Genomic DNA, 22360 nt, shown 5'->3' on the forward strand with positions numbered 1-22360 from the left:
ATTATATAGTCTTAAAGCAAATATTTTATATAAAGCTAAGCCAGGCTTTTAGGCAAACATTTTGCCTTGATTTATGTGCAAAAATGTTTCCCACTTAAAGGAAAGCAGTTGAAGGAATCTGGATTGGGAAATTTAGGCTGAACTGTTGAAAGTGAAGTTGTTTGCTTAGGCATCGATCCAGTCAAAACTTGTGCACATCTTTAACTTTGTGCAGTGTGTGTAGCCTGTGGGACCTCTACTGACATGGATAAAGTAGCAAGCATGCAACATCATTCCCAAACTGGATGTACATACCCTACCGTCACAAGCACTTGAATTAAAAGTGCATTTAAGTGTGCTTGCAAAAAGAAGAGCTGGGACTCCTCAGAAATTACCTGATCTCACCAAAATGCCCAGCTGGCAGTCAAAAATGAGATTTCCTTTCTTGTCTATGCCTATGCCTGGGGGTGGTGGGGGGGAAGGGAAGGTTTTGTTGCTTTTAATACGAGCTTCATTGGATTGGTTTGTCTCTCTGGTGCAGTCGTGACGCAGTGTTGTGTTTTATCAGTGCCCACCCCCAGCAGAATTCTTTGCTTAAGAGGAGGCAGATTTTCACCTACTGAATAAGAATCTGGACTCGCATTGATGCTTCTCAGTGTTGTCTTGTGTGCTCTCCTGTGCTGGAGTGAATTTTATCCCCGGACTGCCTGGTGTAAGTTATAGTCCTCTTTCTACCCTCTGAAAGTTTGCATGTTCAGATGTGACTGTGCTGAATGATAGGATGTCTATTTTAGACTTCAGCCTGTATTTCCAATCAGGAGGGAAGGTTGCTAGAAGAACTTAGCTCCTTTTTATCTTGAAACAACTTTTAAATACTGGGTGAGTTTTAAAGACTTCTCTGCATGGTTTTCTTTTATAAAACATGTTTTCTGTAGCCATGAACACTTGTTTTCTCTGAATGGATTTTGAAAATCTGTAGTATTGAGTCAAAAAAACTACTTGCCTGTTAGAAAGACTTTGTTCAGTCACTGAAGGAGCAAATTGTCCTTTATTTAGAGAAAAAGATATTGTCAACAAATGCATGAGAACTTGTTGATACTTTACCTTTCTTACTAGTTTGTAGAATTGTTTAAAGTGACTGCTGTCTGTATTTTTAGTGAATGTTTTCAGCAATAAAATCTCATGCTGGATATTTTATACCCATTTTTTGACCTTTCAGTGGTGGGAACAAATGGTTGATAGGGACTAAGAAAAGGAAGCATCCTCTGGAAGTTTTGGGAGCTGACAGTGACAGTCCCTCTCTGCAATATTAAACTGGATGGGAATCCTTGGAAAGCTATCAACTTCAGTCTTGTTTCCATATCAAGTAGTAGCATGAAGTATGCTTAAACACATTGTGAATGTGTTAAAATAGGAACTGATTGATACAAAACCTGCTTCTGCTGATGCGGTAATTGATTTTTTTATAGTAAGTTGGGAGTGCTTTTTGTGTACTGGAGCATTAAACTTGCATAATGCTTGGCCTTGTGACAAGTCTTGTGCATGTAATTTAGAGCCATATAGGGATGTTCTCAGTCCTGAACCACTTGATTCAATACCACCTTTCATATCATGAATATAGCATTAGTAATTTAAAGTAAATAATTTGTGAGCCTCGTGGCCTGAGCATGAACTGGAAATGATAAGGACTATTGATATGAACGATGTTAGTAGCTCTGGTTATAAATCAGGCTTGGTTTCTATGCAGTGCTGTGTTTTGTACCCATAGACTGGAATGCCAGATCTGGCCTGAGTTTATACACATAGGTGGGAACCTGACAGATCTCTTTTATATAAAAAGCAACATTCAGAAATAGAGAGGATCTGGACTGACCTCCCAGAAGCTGCTGTCTGGTAAGCATTTTAGACAGACTTTTCCGCTACTGGTAACTAGAAGTGAACCTGCCTGTCAGTACAAATTCAGTGCTGCTGTCAGTCATGAAACGTCTACTGTTTTCAACACGGCAGAGGAGAAGAAATTGTCCTCCCTTGTCTGCCTTGCCATAATGCAAAGTGGAGTAGTCATAAAAATTATTTTGGGAAATGCTACACTAGCTGCTGTCCTTTGATTTTTGTTCCTACTTGGGCAACAACAAATTGGTTAAAACTGGGACGTCGCAGAATCTCTGTCCCATCCAGAGTGGAAGAAAATTTTCAGCTGCAGCATGGGGCAACTTCTGAGAGCAGGAGAGCTGCATACAGCATGATTTACATATGGTGTGAGCTGCATACTTTTCAGTGTTTCACAGGTGCTCTAAGTTCTTCCCTAATTTTTGGTGAAGAGATTAAAGGACATTTATGGGATCTCTGTTCCTTTCTGTCACACAGTTGGATTGCTGGAGGGTAATGCACTCTGATTGCTTCCCTAGAATTTGAACTTAGTCCTGAGCTTTTATTCATCCATTCATTCCTGCTGTTAGATACTTCTCTGTTCTCTTTAGCTGCAATTTTTTTGGCAAAAACAAAAATACCCAAACCCTGACTGACATCTCTGGTTTTCACATTTAGTATTTTTTTTTTTTTTTCACTAAAACTTGTCTAGGCTTAGTAGTGTACTGTGAATAGCTTCCAGAAGACCTGTCTTAGTAAATGTCCATATATAAACATGTCCTAAAATGATCTCATGATAACCATGAGTTTCTAACTTTTTCCTGAGGATTCACTTGTCATGGTGCATAAATCGAGGTGCTTTTTTACCTAGGTTTTGTTCTCATCTCTGCCTTAGGAAAGAAATAGCACTGTGTGTTGACAGAGTTATAACAAGCTGTACAGTTAACAACAAATACAGTCTGAGGGGTGTGTCTCGATCATCGGCCAGTGAGGCAGAGGGATGTGCTTAGCATTTCCAAAAATCAAATTTATCTCACTGAGGTGCAAGTTTCTAAGTCCGCTTAAAAGGCTTCAACTTGAACCTCATAAGTATAGTACACTGACTGTGGACCATAAGAAAACTCTGTTAGCTAAAAAACTTAGTGCAGAATTAGCTTCTTACAGTTTGAAATGTCATCTCTATGCATTTCTCTCCACTCTAACAGCCATCAGAGATGCACACTCCAGCTTGAGATCCTGTAGCTCCCTGGGCCCAACACAATTCCTCTGCCCTGCTAATGCCCAGATGTGAGTTTGCAGCGTGGCAGAACAGTTTGGGCAGTTCAGGAAGAGTTATCCAAAGCCTAAACAGGAAAATGTACTTCTCCATCCAGAGCCTGCTGTGGTAGCATAGCACACCTGATTGCAGAGGTGGTATCAGTCCCAGAGGTAAAGGGGAGGATCTCCCAGCATCCAGCAGGTCAGGTTGAATTGCATTTGGGTTGCATAGAGGCATATTGATGAAATATAAGTGAGAGCAGGAGACACAGGCTGTCTCCAGGTGTCATGCATGGAGCAGATCACCTGTCATTCCCTACTGCATGGTGTTTTTTCCAGTTTCTTTTTTATCCCAGTAACAACATGAAATAACACAGGTTCTTGGGTTACATTAGGTGATGGGGGGCATAGCTCAGTGTGTCTGAGCATGCCAAATGTATTTTGGGCTCTAGAAAGAAGCATGCTACAAGATTTAGTCTGTATTTAGTCACTGGCCTGCTTTGCAGAATATTTTGCATGTCTGAAAACTTTCTCAGCAGAGATGTGCCTTTTTTTTTCTTTCTTTCTTTTTTTATAAGCATTTAAAATCTCTTACCGTTTTTTAAGGTTGAAAGTAGCAACACCTAGCCATTCAAAGGCAGCCTACACGTTAATTTTTAAACATGTATTTATTCCTTTTTTACTTTTGATTTCCGTCTTGTTAAAGACACAGATTGGCCGCTGCTGTGCTGTTGCTTGTGCCAACACAGTGGACATCAAGCTGAGCCTCTCAAGTTTTGGAGGAAGCTCTATTTTGAACCATCACCTTGCATAAAATGACAGCAGGGGTGACTTCTTACTTAAGACATCCTTTTCTCCTGAGGCCGTATATCCTATTTCACAAGGAGGGAGTTTATGTAGCTGCCTCTCTGAGCCCTTTGCCAAAAGCCCTGCTTGGCAGTCTCTTGAAGACTCTTTGGCCTTCATGAGGTGATTTAGGAGCACACATACACACACTCGAAGTCTTAATTTCTTTGGGACCGTCTGAAGGAGGTCACCTCAACCCTCTCCCAGGGAAGCTAATAGAGGCAACCTTGTGACTTAGTGGTTTATTTTGGAAACTGCAGGAACTCGTTGTGGCTGGAGGAGCCAGGTTTGGCAAATACTGTCCCATGAATTCTGTTGTGGTGGGGGAATGTCACAATTGCCCTGCTCTTTCTTTCAGTCCCAGGAATTGGGTCCCCACAATAAATTGGTAGGTTGGTTGATAAGTGGAGAAAAGACAGATCTCTATTGGGAATAAGAGTGTGCTTTTTTCTAGCTGATCCAAAGAAATGGGTCTTGTATAATCACAGTCTGTGGATGCATGCATGGACCTCAGTCAGCTTTGCCCATTTTCAGGAGAAGAAAGTGGGGCACTGAGGCTAACTTGGCAAAGGTACTGTGGAAATGCATGCAGGATGAAGAATTTAATCCTTAATCTCCAGGGTCAAGGAAGGACCCTCGTCCAGTACTTCATCTACTAGCAAAAATATGACATGCATAATAGAAATTTTATAACAAATGGTTTTAATGGGGTTTTGTCTTCATTTACAGGCAAACAATTACCAGCTGTAATTGTTTCTTCCAAATATTATCCTTTTCTGTTTCTGTCAAGTCCTTTTCCACTCAATGGGCTGAGTGTTCATGAATTATAAAAAAAACAACAAGTCTTCAAACAGAAAACATGCTTCGGTGCTTCGTTTTCTCATGTTATCTCATAGTATAAAAATCCTTATACAAATGTTTTTAGCCATTAAGACCTTCTGAAATGTTATTGTAGAGTGTAGAAGGCATTCAAGGATTGATGTCTGCTCCATGTCTGGAAAAGACTGGAGCAACAGTTGTTCAGCCAGTTTGGAGCCTGCAGAAAAAAAGAGGGACATATTTTTTGCTGAGTATGTGTATGTAGAGAAAGCATCAATCCTTGACATCAATTTAAGAGTTTTCTAGGAAACACTTATGATAGATGTTTTATTTTCCTCTTGGTTGTTCTCAAGGATCCAGCACCTCAGGACTATGCAAAATCTCTTTTAATTTTTTTTATTTTGCTATTATTTCAGGGGTTTCAGAGACCCTTCCTCCTTGCTACCACAGGACCAAAATTGCATTTGGGTCATTGAAAGAAATTAAGCATGATCTTGAAACTGTGCATGTGGGAATATTGTATGAAATTGAAGTGACTGTGGGGAAATAGAGAGGGAGCAGGAGGTGGGCTCAGGGCTTCAGTCTGAGGTCTCCTGCTCACTAGAAGTGGTTCTTAGAAGAGGTGGTGTTCAGCTGATGCATATTTGCTGCTAAATGTTAATTTAACCCCTTGCCACAGGACCAGAGGATGTCTTTGTGGTGGCCACTAGCAGAAGAGAATTAGCCCTTGGAGGAGGCAGGTGGTTTGGGAAAATTTGCTTCTAGCTTTTGACCAACTTCATGTCACTGTGGGCCTTATCACTCTGTTTAACAGTCTTTTGGATGATGAAGGTTTTATTTTTTAAGCTCCCTTTCTCTGTGTCCGTTTTTTGCTTTGAAAGACCTCACTCTTTTATCTGACTAAGAAAGATGTAATTCAAAAGGCAGTCATAAAACTGAAACTGTCAAAATAAATACTCAAATATATCTGTGACAATAGTTTGAATATAATAACTGTTTATAATTGGTAAGTATCCATAGGAAAAAACAGAGAGTTCAATGTTTTTGTTGCACCTTTTTCATAGACTTCTCTAAGCCAGTAGGGATACATGGAAATATTGAAATTATTGTGCTGTTTCAGTGACTGAAAAGCTATAAGGAAATTGTATTCTTACTGCATGGGATGTGATAAGAACAGCAGATGAATATTAATGTTCTTCAGACCATTTTCAGTGGTGTTTCCTAGACAGACATATATATACTATAATTTTTCAAAGGAGTATATCCATGGCTGCAGCTGATAAAATATTGAGAGCTCTGGTGAGATCAGTGGAGCTAGGTGTTATATATCAGCTGTGAGCCAGGCTGTGTGGTATGGTATATGTACTCTTATATTCACTGGGTGCAAAAAGCCAAGAGGAATAATGCTGCTAGAAAGAGGGCTTATTTCTCTGATGGGTAAATTCAGCACAAACAAAATTCTCAAACTTTCTAAATCCTTTTAAATTGCTCAAAAGATTTTCTTGGTCAGTGATATTGCAAGAAACATATTGCTTTGGAGGTGACCTAATTTGAATCTTTTCTGAATTGCTTTATGATTAGAGCAGTCACATGCTGAGGTAGGACCCCATTAGTGGGTTTAAATCATCTGTTTACTTCTGAAAACGCGCATTGTTGTGGGCTCTGCTGAGTATTCCCCTCCCTTTTTTTCCCTAATTTTCTTTTTTTTTTTTTCTTTTTTCTTTTTTCTTTTTTTTTTTTTTTTTCCCTCCCTCTGTTGCAGGACAGAACATCGCAGTCCTACCGGTTTGGAAGCAAAATATGGAATGTGTTTCACTGCTGACCGAAGGCAGCCAAATGAACAGTATTTATAGTAGTTCGAAAATCAGCAGTTAGCAGTTTCTTCACATTCTAACACTACCCAGCACTTTCCAGAGAGAACTCATTGTTTACAAGAAATCTGCTTTCCAAATCCGTTGCGGTGCCCTCCAGCCTTGACTATTAACTATTTGCGAAGGGGAAGCTGATCTACAGTTTGGGGAAAGATGGCAATGGATGAGTACCTGTGGATGGTCATTGTGGGTTTTATCATTGCTTTTATTTTAGCTTTTTCGGTTGGTGCAAATGATGTTGCAAATTCTTTTGGAACGGCTGTGGGCTCTGGTGTTGTTACTTTACGCCAGGCTTGCATTTTGGCTTCGGTTTTTGAAACCACTGGCTCAGTACTACTGGGAGCAAAAGTAGGAGAAACAATTCGGAAAGGTATCATTGATGTTAACCTGTACAACAACACCGTCCCACTGCTGATGGCAGGAGAAGTGAGTGCAATGGTTGGTAAGTAATACTTTCCTGTTTCAAGTAGTGTTTGTTCTGTCTTTGTCACCCTGTTCATTTTGAGCGCTGTTAATTAAGTCTTCCCATCTTCTGGACTTGCACATCTGTTTTTTTGTGAATGCAGGGGCCTGTATTCCTTTTTAAGTTTCCTATGTTTTTTTAAAATGCTTCTAATAATTTACATTTTTCAATGGTTGAGCTATTTAACTAACAGATGAAAAGAAATGTTTAACACAATCGATCCTATATATGTATAAGATACTGGAAAAAATTATTTTGGAGATTTTTGTGATGGTAATTGGAAGAGCCTAGCATTTGTGTCTGTACAGAAGATCCTACAGAATCAGCAGTTTGCAGTGAGTGTGTATGAGAAGGAATCCTTTTAAAAAAAGTTACAGAAAATCCAAACACATTTTGTGTAAACTGATTGCCGGGCTGAGTGATTGCAGTTAGTCCTACACTTCACCCTTGCCAACAGCAAAACTAAGGGAGCAGTAAAGATAATCACACATTTAAGGTCTTTTAAGTTTTTCTGACCCAAACGACAGCAGGTCACTGTACCTTAGAGTCTGACCCCTTGCTCGTGTTTGTAGTTAACTAAATCTCTGTTCAGAACAAACAGCATATTCTGAGGTAAGTAACATTAAGCCACGGTATTTACTCTTTGTTTATGTGCAAGAAGCTTTGTGAGCTTTTAGAGAGCTCCCTCAAGGAGCAAACCTGCTTTTAAGGGGCAGGAGGCAGCAGGGAGGAAACCCTTGATCTGTGGGAGAGGCAGCCCCAGCAAGGGGCCAGCCCTCCCACCTCAGTCTGGCAGGTTGGTGACATCCCATGACACGTTGGTGTGATTTACACAAGCATCACAGCATCCTCTGCTTGACAGGGATGTTCCATTTAAAGCTTTTCTTCCTTAAACCCACTTAAACCTGACCTAAATTTTATTTCCACCTATCCCTTCTTACCTCCTCACACTTTTTATGCAAGACCTGCACAGGAGATAGGTGAGTCTGTGCAGAGATTTACTACAAATGGTTATTTTCCTGTTTCCTTTGGGAAAAGGGAAAATTGGGTGCCCTTTTTTTTTTTTTTTTTTTTTTTTTTTTTTTTTTAAATTTCTTTTATTTTTATGGATCAAAATGGACATTGAGTGACAGTTTCTGGAGTCATCAGAGGTGACTTTATGTTCCTGAGGGTGCGGAGGTACTTCCCTTGGTTCTTTGGCTGCTCCTGAGCCTCCTGAAGATTGGCCACTTTTCCTTGCCCAGGGGAAAGAGGGGTTGGTTACCAAGAAATCACTGGGACAGCGGCCACTTCCACAGATGGTCCCACCTTAAGCCCCCTCAAATATTCTTGCCCTGCGCCCCCACCCCATCAGTTCCTCTTTCCTGATACCATGCAGGGTCTGCCGTGGGTGTCTGGTCTTTCCCTCAAGGTGTAGGGTGGCTTTTTAGCACCATTCCATTTGCATCTTTTATCCTTGTGTTTGCTGAGATGGCTCTGTCTTTTCCCATGAGTGTGAGCCAGGAGCGCTGCACACCGTCTGAAATGTAAGTGACCTGCGTGCTCTTGATTCCCATTGAAGGAAGGGTCAATTTTCTTTTCTCTATCTATTTCTGGTATCCTGATCCTGGCAGGGCAAAGTTTTTTAAGTCTCAGATACCCCCTGCAGAGGCCACTAGCCAGAAGCTCAAAGAAAACAACCTATTTGCATGCGTATTTACATAAGCCTGTGTGAACTTCATGACCAGTTGCATTCCCTTCCTCCAGGAGGGGCATTAAGGAGAAATTCCACATTATAAGTCTCAGAATTAATCACAAGTTACAAAATGCAGATTTCAATTTTTTTTTTCCTCAAATACGTCTCCAGCTTTTCTCTGGATGTATGATATTGTTTCCTCTGAGCCTTCTTGGATGTTTTCTTTTCCTCTTTCTGTTTTTGCTCTGCATTTTCCCCCACCCTGTTCTCTCATGCCTCATGATCATGTTTTTGCAAATGGATTTAGCTTCTGAATTTCAATGAGGCTTAAATGAGTCAACAGTCTGGGAGAGACCAAAAGTCACTGTATCCTCTTTCCAGATGTTGGTGGAAGATCCTTTGATGCTTGCAGCAAACAGCAGATGTAATTTTCAGGTCAACCTTCTCTCCTAAGAGAAAAGGAAGCAGGAAGTAATGGGATTAAAATTTTTATATGTAGCATTTTGTAGTAATTTGTATCACATTAAAATGTTGTTTATTAGGCATATGAGAAGTTAAGGTCTGTTGCTCTTGGGGGTAAATTGCAGTCCTTGCCCAGCATTAACTAATTGTCAGGTTATTGTCAGGACTTGCCTGTGTGTTGTCCTAGAGGTCCTGGTGTGAGCTGAAGTCACCATCTAATGTGACTGAGGAGATGCCACCAACACAGAGGACATCCCAGCCAGGATTAGCAGAGCCAAGTACTAATCTAGTCCTGCAGGTGAAGTGGTGTTTGATGGGGCTCACGGCTGGCACGGAGCACCGGAGCCTCGAGAGAAGGGATGAGGTGCCCTCAGCAGCAGGGGACATTAAACACACCCTGGCCAAAAGCTGGTGCAGCCAACTCATGGCCAGGGTAGTCTGCAGCCGGCCCTCTGTCTTTAGGGGATATTAACCAAGAGGAAAAGGTATGGACCACGGTGTCAGCAGGCATGAAGGGTCTGAATTTGGGATTCTGTGACCGGCCTAGTGAGCTTCCTAAGTTAGTTTTACAAAGATAAAAATTGAGACCAATACGTTTTATGTTAAAGAGGAGTTAAAGCTTTGATGTAGGTAGTTAAAGCACTGCAAGTCCCAGAGTAAAGTTCTGCTCTGCCTTCCTTTGTATTTTCTTCTGTTCCTTAATGTGCTTCCTTAAACTTCCTTAAACTTTAGATTATGCACTGTCCTTTTCAGACCATCCATTGGTCCTCCACCACCTTTTTCTTTCTCTCCTGTTTGGTTTCAGTTGAGCAATCTGGTCTAGTGGAAGGTGTCCCTGCCCAGTGCACGGGGTTTGGAATTAGATGATGTTTTAAGGTCCCTTCCAACACAAACCATTCTGTGATTCTGTGAAGCTAAATAAACAAGAAATAGTTCTCTAATAGTTCCATATTCCCTCTATTTCACCCAACAATAAACCCCCAGTCCTCACTAGACATTTGCAGTACAGCTGTGGCTTGGTTGCATTTCTCCTGTTTTTTATACTGAGTATTTTGTAATTACATATCTATGGGTAGCTTGTCTTTTTATTTGGCTTCTTTCAGATGTGACCATCTCCTTCTCCTCACTTCCATTTGCTGGTCTCTTGAGTTCATGTCAAAGGTTTCAAAGTGGTTTTGTTTTTATTTTTATTTTAGTCCAAGGAAAAAGAAGCCAAAAAATTAAAGAACAGGTGTTCCTTGATCTAGATTTTCCACTAGCAAAAGAAGTAACAGTTGTTTTGGGATAGTGTGCCAGGAGAGATCAGTTTTACAAACTGGTTGACTTCCAAATGTAGCCACATGTGATACCAGCAAATCACCGTTTGCAGATGGCTCTGTTTCAAGACCTTCAAACCATCTTCTCATGTTGGAATTGAGGATGGAGTTTGAAACTTTGGGTAATCTGCCAGTGTATGTTCAGTGACCTTGCTTTATCACCCATATCTGCTGCAGATCTCTTAAGAGAGGTGGCATGAGCCAGAAAATTCAGGATCTCTTATGGCAGTCTGATTGCTGCCATTGGTGACTTCCATACACGAAGATTCAGTCTTAAGGCCATGAAGTATTACAATGAAGAAGAGATCTTTGTAAGAATTCTCTAACATTGGGGGAGGTCCACAGAAAGCTTGTGTCACTCTCAAAAGTATTTTGGTGTCCTGAGGTTAGTGCCACTGCACAAAAAGCAGGGATCATGTGTCTTTGCAAAGTGAAAAGGAGTCAGAGCATGGAGCTGTGTGTTTCAGAGCTTGATGGCCAACTGTGTCTCATCTAACTCCTGAAACAGGTGCTTGGGGTACTTTTTTTTCCCCTGCACTCTTGGCCAGCATCCTTCCTGGATGTCTTGTTGAAACACCAGATGTTGCATTTACTTTATAGACCATTTAGCACTGTCCCTTAGTTAGTTAGGGGAACTTATCTCGTTATGCCGGGGTATCTTTGGCTTCTCCATGACTAACATAACTTTTCAGCAGTCTTGAATTTTTCCAGTGCAACAATGATCTGCAGATGAAGGCAGTGAGAGATTATTATTCTTTCTTAAGGAGAGATTCTTATTCTTTCCTCAGTCCATTTTTCCTATAGAGGGCTGGATGGCTGTGTATCACTGAGATGAAGCATAAAATCTCTCTGTCCCATGATTTGAACCTTTCTCAGGATTGAATGCCTCCTCACACTGATCACCTGGAGACTTCCAGGGTCAGCTCTCAGGAATGAGGTTTTCTAAGCTCGATGTACACTGGGAGCAGTTTGTGTACTTAATCAGACAGGCTGTAAATACTGAAAGCAGAACTGTCATGAATGGTAGGGAGCTGTTTGTCATAAACAGTCATAAGTAAGATGTAGCATTCAAAGCTGCTATTAAACTGTCTTAGTATCTGCTTCTAGAGACAGAACAGGAACAAAAATCTCTTTAAAAGATCTCTCTTATGCATGAGGAGTGTAGGCAGCCCTTGTAAAAGAATGTGGGCACACGGCAAAGAATTTTCTGTGTTACATTATTGTTGTGGTTGTTGTTTATACCATATGGTTCATTTGTTCCTAGGTTCTGCTGTTTGGCAGCTAATTGCATCATTCTTGAAACTCCCAATATCAGGGACCCACTGCATTGTAGGTGCTACTATTGGATTTTCTCTGGTGGCAATTGGCACGCAGGGTGTCCAGTGGATGCAGCTTGTTAAGATTGGTAAGTGCTGTCTCCTTTTATGTGTGAGAGGATGTGAAATAGTGTGTGCTGCCTGCAGAAAACATTCCCAGAAATCTGCTTTGTGCTGATAGCACTCCCTCATTAATTTATTTTCCACCCCAGTCATGCCATTCAGAAAATGCACTGGAGCCATGTTCATTGAAGGCTGCAGTGTGTCTCCAGTAGAGAAAGGGGTAAGACAGAAGTTGTACTTACTCAGTGGTAAGCTGGGGACACATTGTCTCCCTCAAAAAACATGCTTCAAGGTGACATTCCTCCTCTTCTAATTCTTATTGTGGCAGCTAGCTCATACTACCCTGTTCTTGCTCTCAACAATGTGAATGCTATCATGTGAATGCCCACAGTCATGTTTCTCCACCCACCACCTTCAGGGCATACAACACGTTTAACTCACAGCCTCCCACTGCCAAGATCCGTGGCACATCCAAGCAGGGATGTGATGGAGTGTTCTGTTATTGTTTTGGAAGCCTTTGGAACTCGAGGTGCAGCCTGAAGTCTCTATTATAAGGATTTTATGCTGAAGGCATGGTATTATATTAGAACTTTAGCAATGCATGTATTTTTTAAAATTCTGTCAATAGTAAAAGAGTTTTCCGTGACAGCAGAATCAATCTGTGAACCATGCTGCAAACAATAAATCACTGTGGATGAGATTTCCAGAGTGCTGCCCTAATCAGGTTTTATTGAAATCAGTGGGAGCTTTGCCACCTACTTCAGTTAAATCAGTCCTGGACACTTGCAGTGCTGGCCTGCAGAAAATGTACACCCATCATACATTACAGTTGATGCTTCTGTGGCATTTTGGAACTCGAGACTTACCCTGGGAGCAGCATGGCATCCCGCTAGATGCAATTGCTTTCCCCTTGTTAGCAACATTCGTGGTCATGGTGATTAGGAAATCACAGCACTTTCCTGGTCTACTCTAAATCAAGCTACAAGGAACTTTCCTGATGAGTTTGATTGCTAAACATGCAAAATTAGCAGGAAATGCTTTGGCTGTTGTTTCTAATGGTGCCTAGCATTACTTTGATTTTCATGAGTGTTGGTGGACGTTGAGTTGCACCAGTTGTAAGTAAACATACAGAACTTTCATTCCATTTGTACAAGAAGTGTTTTAAATGTATTGCTCATTAACAATGTACTTAATTATTATGCAAGAATACTGTTTATTTCAAGTTTCATTCTTTCTTCAACACAGTTGCCTCTTGGTTTATTTCCCCACTGTTATCTGGCTTGATGTCTGGAATCCTTTTTGTGCTGATCAGATTCTTCATTTTAAACAAGGTAAAGTAATCTCACTGTTATAATGAGTGCTTAGTATGAAAGTTGTGTTTTAGCCTCCCATTTGAGTGCTGGCATTTCCAGAGTTGTAAGTTTGTGACTTCTTTTTGCACAGGAGATCAGGTATTTTTTAATAACCATTTGAGTTATGCTTGCTCTTAGCACTTATGAAAGCTCACAGTAAGTAATTTGAAAAGTATTTGAGGCTTAGAAGGTGCTATGTGATAATTAATATTGTATATTCTCTTTGGTCAGAGGATGGTACATTAAAGGCTGCTTCTGTATTAGTACAAGCTTGCTGGCATTGACCTATCCTTGCAATAGCTGTTCTGACTGTAATTTAAACAGAACGGTCCTCCCTTGGAGATACTCTAATTGGTATTTTAAAGTTGTGAAATTTTAAGTCTTGTTTTTCCAGCACATTAGACACTAGAAGATGGGCATCTGCCTACCTTGTAGATTCTCAAGAAACCTGAATCAATGGGTTTTAGTGACCTGAGGTAACATCAGTCCATGTATCTCCAGTGCAAAAGATGACTTGCCTGCCACCCAGCATGAACTGGAAACCTGAACACTTTTATCTGCCTTTCCCATTTCTCTCACACCATTCAACTTGCTAAAATGGGGAAGTGCAGTGCATGACAGTGACCTAAAATAAGGGACACTATATTAGCAGTTATACAGGGAACTTAAATAGATGAGGGATTAATTCTTCTGCTATAAATAGCACCACCTGTAACCTCAGCTTCATCATTCTTTATTTCTGCTCTAAATAAATGTCAGTGATAAAAACAGATGATAGATTTGATCAGATTCAGCTTTGACTAAAAAATAACTCAAGTTGCATAAAAGATAAGGAGAGGTTCCACTATTGTATTTAAAACCTAGCAACCTAAGAAATTTGCCATCAAAATCATGTGAACTCTGGTATTAAAGCCACATATTTAAGCATTCAAGAGGCAGAAAAAGTCCAAGTTAAGAAAAGTGCCTTCCAGCTTCCGTCTGTGCTGTTCACAAAGCAGTGAGATCTGTAGAGCCTCTGACATAAGCAGGTAGTGATTTGAATGCATGCATAAAAAAAAGAGCAGCTTTCTAGCTTGTGAGTCTGTGGCCTGTTACAGGGCTGCATGACCTGGCTGGGGTTGTCTGTGAATAGCAGCTGGCTCTGCAGGTACAGCCCACCTGTATCACACTTTGGGATGGGGGCACAGCACAGGGCGGCCACAGCCTTTTCTCAGCTCCCTTTTATACCTCATGGCAGCAAGAAATAAAACCACATTAGCCAGCCCTCAGCTTTGCCAGGCTCTTTGCAAACACGTGGAGCCCCTCAAAAGGCCAAAGCAGTCCCTCACAAAGGCTTTGTCCGTGGCTCACACAGTGCGTTTCCGCTGCGCCGTCAGCTGAGGCTTTCCTTGTGAGTGCCGAGAGCACGAGAGCGCAGTGGGCAGCAGACACAGTGCCGTGCTAAACATTGCCTGCTCACTTGGTGTGTGTTACCTGTTTGATACAGCCAGACACTCGGGATTTCAGAGATTTCTGTTAGCTGGCAGGAAGTGGGGGCTTAGGGGTATGCTTTTGAGATGAATGCATTGCACTGGTGCTTGTAGCACTGGTCCAAAACATCAAAACCTTCATCTGCTTGGTACCCTTCAGTCATGCCAGGTGAAAGGGACTCCTCATCTTGGACATTAAATAAGTAAGAACACTCTTGCAGAAAGAAATCTGCCCCCAGGTCACTCAGCAGCTGACTGGAAAGTGTAAGTCCGTGGTTCCCATTGACAGAGTCAAGCTCCCCCAGTACTTGCCAGGACCAGCATCGTGGATTTGGGTATGACTAAGCAGGTCGCCATCCTTTCCTTGACATCCGAAAGCTCCACCTGCCTTGCACTGACTTGGGAGCACATGTTTTCCACGTGGAGGCTCATGCTGACGTGAATCTGGTGTGAAATCCAACTAACATTTCCTTTTTTTCATGGTTTCTATGCAGGAGGACCCCGTGCCCAATGGTCTCCGTGCACTCCCGGTGTTTTATGCTGCTACCATAGCTATTAACGTGTTTTCCATCATGTACACTGGGGCACCAGGTGAGTGAGCCGGGGAGGCACAGGAGGGAGGCTTCCCACTGTGTGTGAGGATGCTCTGCCAGCATCACCCAGACACCACAGGGTTATCTCCTGCATTAGGACTTAATGAGGGCAAGAGTAAATCATTCACGTCCCCACATCCCCATCCCCATTTGTGCACGTGTTTTTGTGACACCCTCCTGATCACTCTGGTTAGTCGGGAAGAGCACAGCTACAAAAAAAATCCCTCTTTAAAGGAAGGGAAATTAGTGAGATACAGCTCTGGCTTTGTAAATCTGAGCATATGTTGAGCTCTCAAAGGTATTCTAGGTTTGTGCATCAAGGAATGAAGGTTCAGAGCAGGGTGGGAGAGCAGGTGCTGTCTGCACTCAGTGTAAGGCTGTCACTCCATTGACAGCAGAGTCACTGTTCTGGCACATCTGGCTCCAAGACTGTTATTTAAATTTACTTCTTTATTTCCCTTTAATGATAAGAGTATCAAGCCTGTTTCTTCACTGAATGCATCCTCCTCCTTTGGTGTTGTGTTTTATATTTTTGTATATTTGTATATTTTGTGTGAACTTACATGTTTGTGTTTATTCATATGCATATTTATATCTGAATTTTCATTTTTATATTAGTTTAATTTTTATATTCTTGTAATGTATGTTTGTATATTTATATTCTCATGTTTTATGTTTATGCATTTGCATTTATACTTTTATAGTTTACTGAAGGGGTGTACATTTAAACACACACTTCTAGAAAAAGGGTTCAGAACTAATATCTCAACTACTTTGTTGAAGACTCTGGTCATTAAATGTTATCTTTGGATTAGATTATTGTCCAAGAGCTATGAATGAGGAGGCAGTTGAAGGTAGACTCCTGAACATGTCTCTGAATTAAGAAACCAGGCTTAGAAAGTGACCTTTTTTTGAATGGAAATATTTCTCTAAAATCCAACATGCTAGATGTACTAGATAAATGTAGTTGGTAGACCCTACTCCATAGCATAGCATTATTGGAATTAATAAAAAACGTGAGACATTCCCAACTTGAAGGTAACATTACTATTCCTCTTAAGTCTAATTGGGTATGTATCCAAGATGTTTAACAGTAAATCAGCTGTATAACTCACATTTCCTCATTAGTTGTACTGCAGAAGTAGGTCAGGCACTCTGCAGTGACTCATTAAGCAAAATAAATGAAATAAGAATCTTAATGTTCCCTCTGTTTCGGCTTAGCAGTCTCTAAAGTGTGTGAATAAAAAGGTGGGACCCCATTTTTGATACTGGAGAAATACGTATTTACTCTCCAAGACCTCTGTTCTGGCAACATTCTGGCAACTCTGTTCAACAATACAAGGATGAATTAATCACATAGGTTTCAAGATAGGCAATGTATATATGGGTTTGAAAGATCAGAGTCCAAGCTCTTTTTTCATTGACAGATTGTTTTGTTGAACAAGTGGAAGGATCTCTGTTGGGGGACTAATTACAGAAACACGAGCTGTTGATGTCGCTGTGCATTGCAGGACAAAGCCTCAGCTTTGGAGCGCTGCATTAAGCTCATATCGTAAGCAAGTAGGGGCTTAGAGCAAGCTAAGCATCAGGCTTTATGGACCAGAGCAAAGGTCAGGTAAACACTTAACCCTAATGGGCAACGTGGTTTAATGTGCATTCATGTATAAAAGCACTGCAAACTTGGCTCAGCAGCCCTGACGTGGGGGTTGTACCCTCGGCTCTTTTGGAATTAACGTTACAGTGAGCAACAGGAAACTGGAAGACTAAACCTGCAAATGTTTCCATGTCAACTATACATTTAAATACTTCAATAACTGGTAATATGTTAAAAGTCATCAGCTCCTTCATTTTGGTTTTGAATACATTGTGAACACTGGCTTTTCTGCTACAGACTGCTCTTCCACTGCCTGGGATAATTAAGTCATGTTAATTTATGGCTTGCTTTGGTTTTATTTCTTTGTCTTTACAGTACTGGGACTGATACTGCCAATGTGGGCCATTGCTCTAATATCAGTTGGTGTGTCCTTAGTATTTGCTGTCTTAGTCTGGATTTTTGTGTGTCCGTGGATGAAGAGAAAAATAGAAAGTAAGTAGTTATTTGATAAAATGTGAGTGATACAAAATCATGGAATATTACATTTCAATGGAAGTGCCCTTGAGGGGTCACCTAGTCCAGTCCCCACCCACAAGCAGGATGTGCCTAAACTATTCCTGATACATTTGTGTCATTTGCTCTGAAAAAGCTGCTGTGGTAGAAATTAAAAGCCTTGTTAGGCAAGCTATTGCAGTGCTCAGTTTTGGAGTCTAGCAGAAACAGGAAAATAAAACCAGGAGTATAATCTGGTTTCTATTTTATTAAGAAAAAGTTAAAGAGAAAAAGCCTGTCAGAATGATCATCTTTAAGTGACTGTTTTAGCTTTACAGTAAGTTGGACTGATCACAGCTTTTAGTTGCTTTGCTACTCTCAACAAACGCAGAGAAAAGCTTCAGGTTTCATTAACAGATGAACAGCTCAGTGTTTTACTTCAGTTCCCTACTTTGGTGAATTTTATCAGACGAAACAAAGAAGTTGTAGAATTTTCGCACATGAACACAGTAAAGCGTTAGAAATAAATAGTGTGCGTATGAAATGAAGCTTGGTTATTGCAGGCAAGTTAAACTATGCTGTTGATGCAAACAGTGGAAACTTAAGTAACAAGAGGCATAGGTTGGGTTTAAAATTACAGTACTATTCTTTCCTTAGGCCGGTTAAAGAAAGATGCTGCACTGTCAAGGATATCAGATGAAAGTCTTGATAAAATACAGGATGAAGAAACACCAGTCTTTAAAGAGCTTCCTGGTGCCAAAGCATCTGATGAGAGCACGATTCCCCTTACTGGCTCAGTAACAGAAGCTGCTGGGGCATCAGATAATATTGCAAATGGAAACCATCCGCGTGTACCGTATGGTAAGGAACTAAGACAACTTGGAGGGTTTGTTCTCTTCCTGTTTCAATGAGGTTTCTTAACTGAAAGTAGGTCTCAGCTGTAAATAGTAAATTAGTATTTGGAATTTCCATCTCTAATCTCTTTTCAGTGCTTGTTTGGAAAGATGCTCATTTACAAGTGACATTTTCTGGAGAGGACGTAAAATCAATTACATTTTGTTTGGCTGTATTTCAGTTTTAGAAACAGCTGAAAAAAAAATGACTTGCCTTTTTGTGTTGCCTTACTTTGTATTCTTAATGGTGTTTCCATCCTATCAAGCAGTGGAAAACTACAGAGCACACAGATTGCTGATGTATGAAGGTTAAATTCAGCATAAAGATGATTAGCATACTACAACAGGAGATGAAAAGATTTGGGCTTTAGTTGACAAATGTATGACCCTGTGGAGCATGTCCACTAGAAAAATCTCACACATTGTTTTCTGAACATATATTTGTAAGAGGTAGACTTGTGTGCATAAAGCTCTTTCTGTTATGCCACGTGGTGGGAACATCCCCCTCCACTTAGCAGTCTGCTGACTTTGATATCACTTTGCTAACATCTACAAAGCCCTGTAATTTGGTTAATAAATGGCTAATATATTCAACTGATTCTTACAAAATCAAATAATCATGACATGGAGCCCTAAGAGTGTGTGCTTCCAGTTTAAAAATAGGTAAACCCAGTTCTGAATATTGCACAGTGAAAATCCAGGAAGTCAGGAAATTAAAAAGACAGTTTCTTCAGAAATATTACCTGTGATACATTTTGATGTGTGTCCTAGAGTGTATGCTAACATTAAATGTATACAGTGGGAATAATCATCATGGTCATAGAACTAGTATATAGAAAATGTTGCAATAGCTAAGGAGATACTTCGGCAGAACATGAATTTTTTTCTTTGCTTTTTAAAAATTATTTTTTAAAGCTATGTAAATGTCTCCTAAACAAATGAGTATGAGTGAAACGTCTCTTAAACAGATAAGTCCCAGTATGAAATGGCAGTAAACCACATTTCAGAAATCCAAATTATTCCTATTCAATGTAGACAAAACCTCAGAAAAAGTAGAGCTTGCTTTACAAGAAAGGAATTTTATGGAAATTTATAATTTTCAAAGAACCTGAGGATTTAACCATCAAGTATCACATTTGAATAGCTGATCCCAAGTGACTTGCTGCAGGTCATACAGTATGTCTGGGCAGACTCAGCACTGGAACAAAGCTCTGTTTGCACAGAAGATGTGAGACTTCATTTTGCTGTGAATTGAATCTTGGCTTATTCACTGCATGTAGTGCAAACTGATCTTTGTCCTATATTCTCAGATACTGGCCACATTATTGTCTTGTGTTGGAGGAAGGGGGCTTTTGTATTGCATTTTGTGTAAGCAAAACCTCTAAATCTCTGCCTTTTTAGGAAGGGCATTTTCGGTGACGCACACATCGGTGAAATCCCCTGTTTCCAATGGCACCTTCAGCTTCGATGGCCATGTGAGGAGCGATGGCCACGTTTATCACACTGTGCACAAGGACTCAGGTTTATACAAAGACTTGCTCCACAAAATACACTTGGACAGGGCCAACGATGAGAGGCCCACTGCAGAAAACAACTACAAACTCTTAAGGCGTAACAACAGCTACACTTGCTACACTGCTGCTATTTGTGGCATGCCCGTGCATTCCTCCTTTAAGGCAGCGGATACCTCTACTCCAGAAGACAGTGAGAAGCTGGTGGGAGACACTGTTTCCTACTCCAAGAAGCGAGTCCGCTATGACAGCTACTCCAGCTATTGCAACGCAGTGGCTGAGGCAGAGATTGAGGCGGAGGAAGGTGGGGTGGAAATGAAGTTGGCCTCTGAACTCGCAGATCCTAACCGGCCCCCTGTTGATCCTGTGGAAGAGGATAAGGAGGAGAAAGACACCTCTCAGGTCCATCTGCTTTTCCACTTCCTCCAGATCTTAACAGCCTGCTTTGGATCCTTTGCCCATGGAGGCAATGATGTCAGGTAAGATGATGAGATCTCACAAACCAGCAATTTTACAGTTTAGGTACGTGGAACAAGATTTGCCAGCTTGGCTGGATGGAAAGCACATTCATTTCTGCAGGTAGATGATCATCAGTGTTTTGTATCATCAATGTCCTCGGTGCTTTCCAGGGATTACACTCCTTAGTCTATGGTTTCTTTTCTTCTCAAGGGTAAAATCTTTGTTTATTCACTGCTAAATAACTGTGAAGAATATGTTTAATTTTGGCAATCTTGGAGGCATTGAGACTCCACCCAACATGCCAGTCACTGTAAAAGCAAGCAGGACAGTCCCAGCCCTGCAGAATTTGCAGCCTATTTTAACTACAAAATCAGAAACTTTCAACAGATGAGATGTTTAAGACTATTTTTGCCATTAGATGAATTTCATCTCTTGTCACACAGCACCTCACCATCTCAGTGGCATGTGGCTGAAGAGCAGTTTGGATGGGTTTGCTGCGCCCCTGGGAACACTGTGTGTTTTTCCTTTAGGACTTGGCTGGGCTGCCTCTTCCCTAGACCTGGAGCAATCCATTTGGTATTTAATGGATTTACTGTTTTTTTCCAGTATCATGATAAAGTCCCCTGAGAAATTCTCTCAAGTGGCTTGTTGAAGTAGCTGTCCTTATTTGGGTTGTGGCTGGGGCTATGCTGAATCCCTTTCCTGCTGCACCCTTGCCATGGTAGCCGTGCCCTGATGGTGTCAGTTTCAGTGTTTTCAGCAGGACTTTGCAGTGTTTATAGTTTTCATTGTCCTCCTTGGCCTTCTGGGCAAACCCTGTCTCACTCTACAAGGAGAATACTTATTGCTCCTTGCTCTTGTCAGCCTCCTAATTTAACTCATAACTCATCGTGAAATCACTTACAAACATGTTTCTTTGCTCCCCATCCATCCAGCATCCTGGGAATTCAGAACAGGGCTTTCAGAAGAGCCTTTTGTACTTCCTTGGTATCCGCAGGGATCTGGCTCTGGGAAGGAGTCCAGAGTCTGCTCATCCTCTGGATCAGAGGGCAGTGGTGCAGCTTTCTTTCCTCTCAGATGGTCTCTGTTGTTAAAGACCTTTGCTCTGAGCATACTGGCCGAGAGCAAAGACCCATGGGGATCAATATCCAAGCTCTGCAAGTGGCCAGCAGTGCGTGCTGAAGGGAACACAGGGATAAGGACAAAGACTGCTGATATTTCTTGAAATGTGCCCTGGGAAATACCACTGCAGAAAGTTCACAGCCTACCTCAACAGGTGCTGCAGCTCCTTTTTTCCCTGCAGGTGAGGCTTCCACATACTCCACAAGGACTCATATGTTTATGCAAGCATCACTTGCATGTTATGTAGGAGGAAAGGGTAGTCAATTTTGTTAGAAGTGGTCTGTAAGGATGCAGTTAGTTCAGAAATCAGATATGGTGTTGACAGGAGCTGGCCAGGATGAAATACAAAGTTCAGACTCTGTGCTGTATGTGTTGTTGCATCTTACAGCCTAATTTTCCTTAGAATTTTGCATTTGGACCAGCTTGTTACCTTGGCCATATCCTTTCCTGAAAACTCATATGTTTTTAGTGTTTTTCAGATCCCTACTTCTGTTGGTGTTCCTATCAATTTGCCAGTAAATACATTTTTATTAAATGCTGTTTATTCCAAAATGTTTTCTTAAGCTGAATTCGTATAATTGCAAAACTAAAGAACAAGTCAGCTTCATTTTGTCAAAGCTGGTAGAAAAACAGGGAGATGGTCATGTGTCTAGGGCTGGATAGGAACCCATCCTTGCAATCGTACTGGGTTCCAGCTAAACAATGAAACTAAAGATCTCTTCATATGCCTAAAAGATTTAGTAGATAAAATTCTCTGGGGATGCAGATATCTATCCTGTGGATCATATAGCAGAGATGTTTTGCCAGTCTTCAACTAGCAGAGCAAAAGATGTCTTGGCTCCACCACATGTTGCATGAACATCTTTTGATCTGCATTGTTTAAAGAATGATGCAGTAGAACCTAGTGAGTAGCACAGCTTTCTGTTCACATTTATGTAA

The 22360-nt window shown here is 41.1% G+C and overlaps 2 protein-coding genes across 5 annotated transcripts in view; both read left to right on the forward strand.

Annotated features, from left to right (window-relative positions):
* The window catches only part of SMIM19 (small integral membrane protein 19), a 28019-nt gene extending 21361 nt beyond the window's left edge, over positions 1 to 6658 (forward strand). Inside the window, exon 3 of the mRNA XM_066186222.1 lies at positions 6533 to 6658. Coding sequence (XP_066042319.1) covers positions 6533 to 6645 — 113 coding nt within the window. The 3' untranslated portion in view covers positions 6646 to 6658. The remainder of the gene's footprint in view (positions 1 to 6532) is intronic.
* Positions 6659 to 6791: 133 nt separating this feature from the next.
* The window catches only part of SLC20A2 (solute carrier family 20 member 2), a 31282-nt gene continuing 15713 nt past the window's right edge, over positions 6792 to 22360 (forward strand). For all 4 annotated transcript variants that reach the window (XR_010721482.1, XM_066186219.1, XM_066186220.1 and 1 more), the window contains exons 1-7: positions 6792 to 7083; positions 11822 to 11962; positions 13182 to 13267; positions 15252 to 15348; positions 17320 to 17436; positions 18094 to 18297; positions 19731 to 20319. Coding sequence is in view for 3 of the 4 variants with exons in the window: in XM_066186219.1 (XP_066042316.1) it covers positions 6795 to 7083; positions 11822 to 11962; positions 13182 to 13267; positions 15252 to 15348; positions 17320 to 17436; positions 18094 to 18297; positions 19731 to 20319 (1523 nt within the window). In the remaining variant the exon portion in view is untranslated. The remainder of the gene's footprint in view (positions 7084 to 11821; positions 11963 to 13181; positions 13268 to 15251; positions 15349 to 17319; positions 17437 to 18093; positions 18298 to 19730; positions 20320 to 22360) is intronic.

The sequence above is a fragment of the Chamaea fasciata genome, unplaced genomic scaffold (genome assembly GCF_029207755.1).
Source record: "Chamaea fasciata isolate MVZ Bird 193981 ecotype frontalis unplaced genomic scaffold, bChaFas1.0.hap1 SCAF_6, whole genome shotgun sequence".
NCBI lineage: Eukaryota > Metazoa > Chordata > Aves > Passeriformes > Sylviidae > Chamaea > Chamaea fasciata.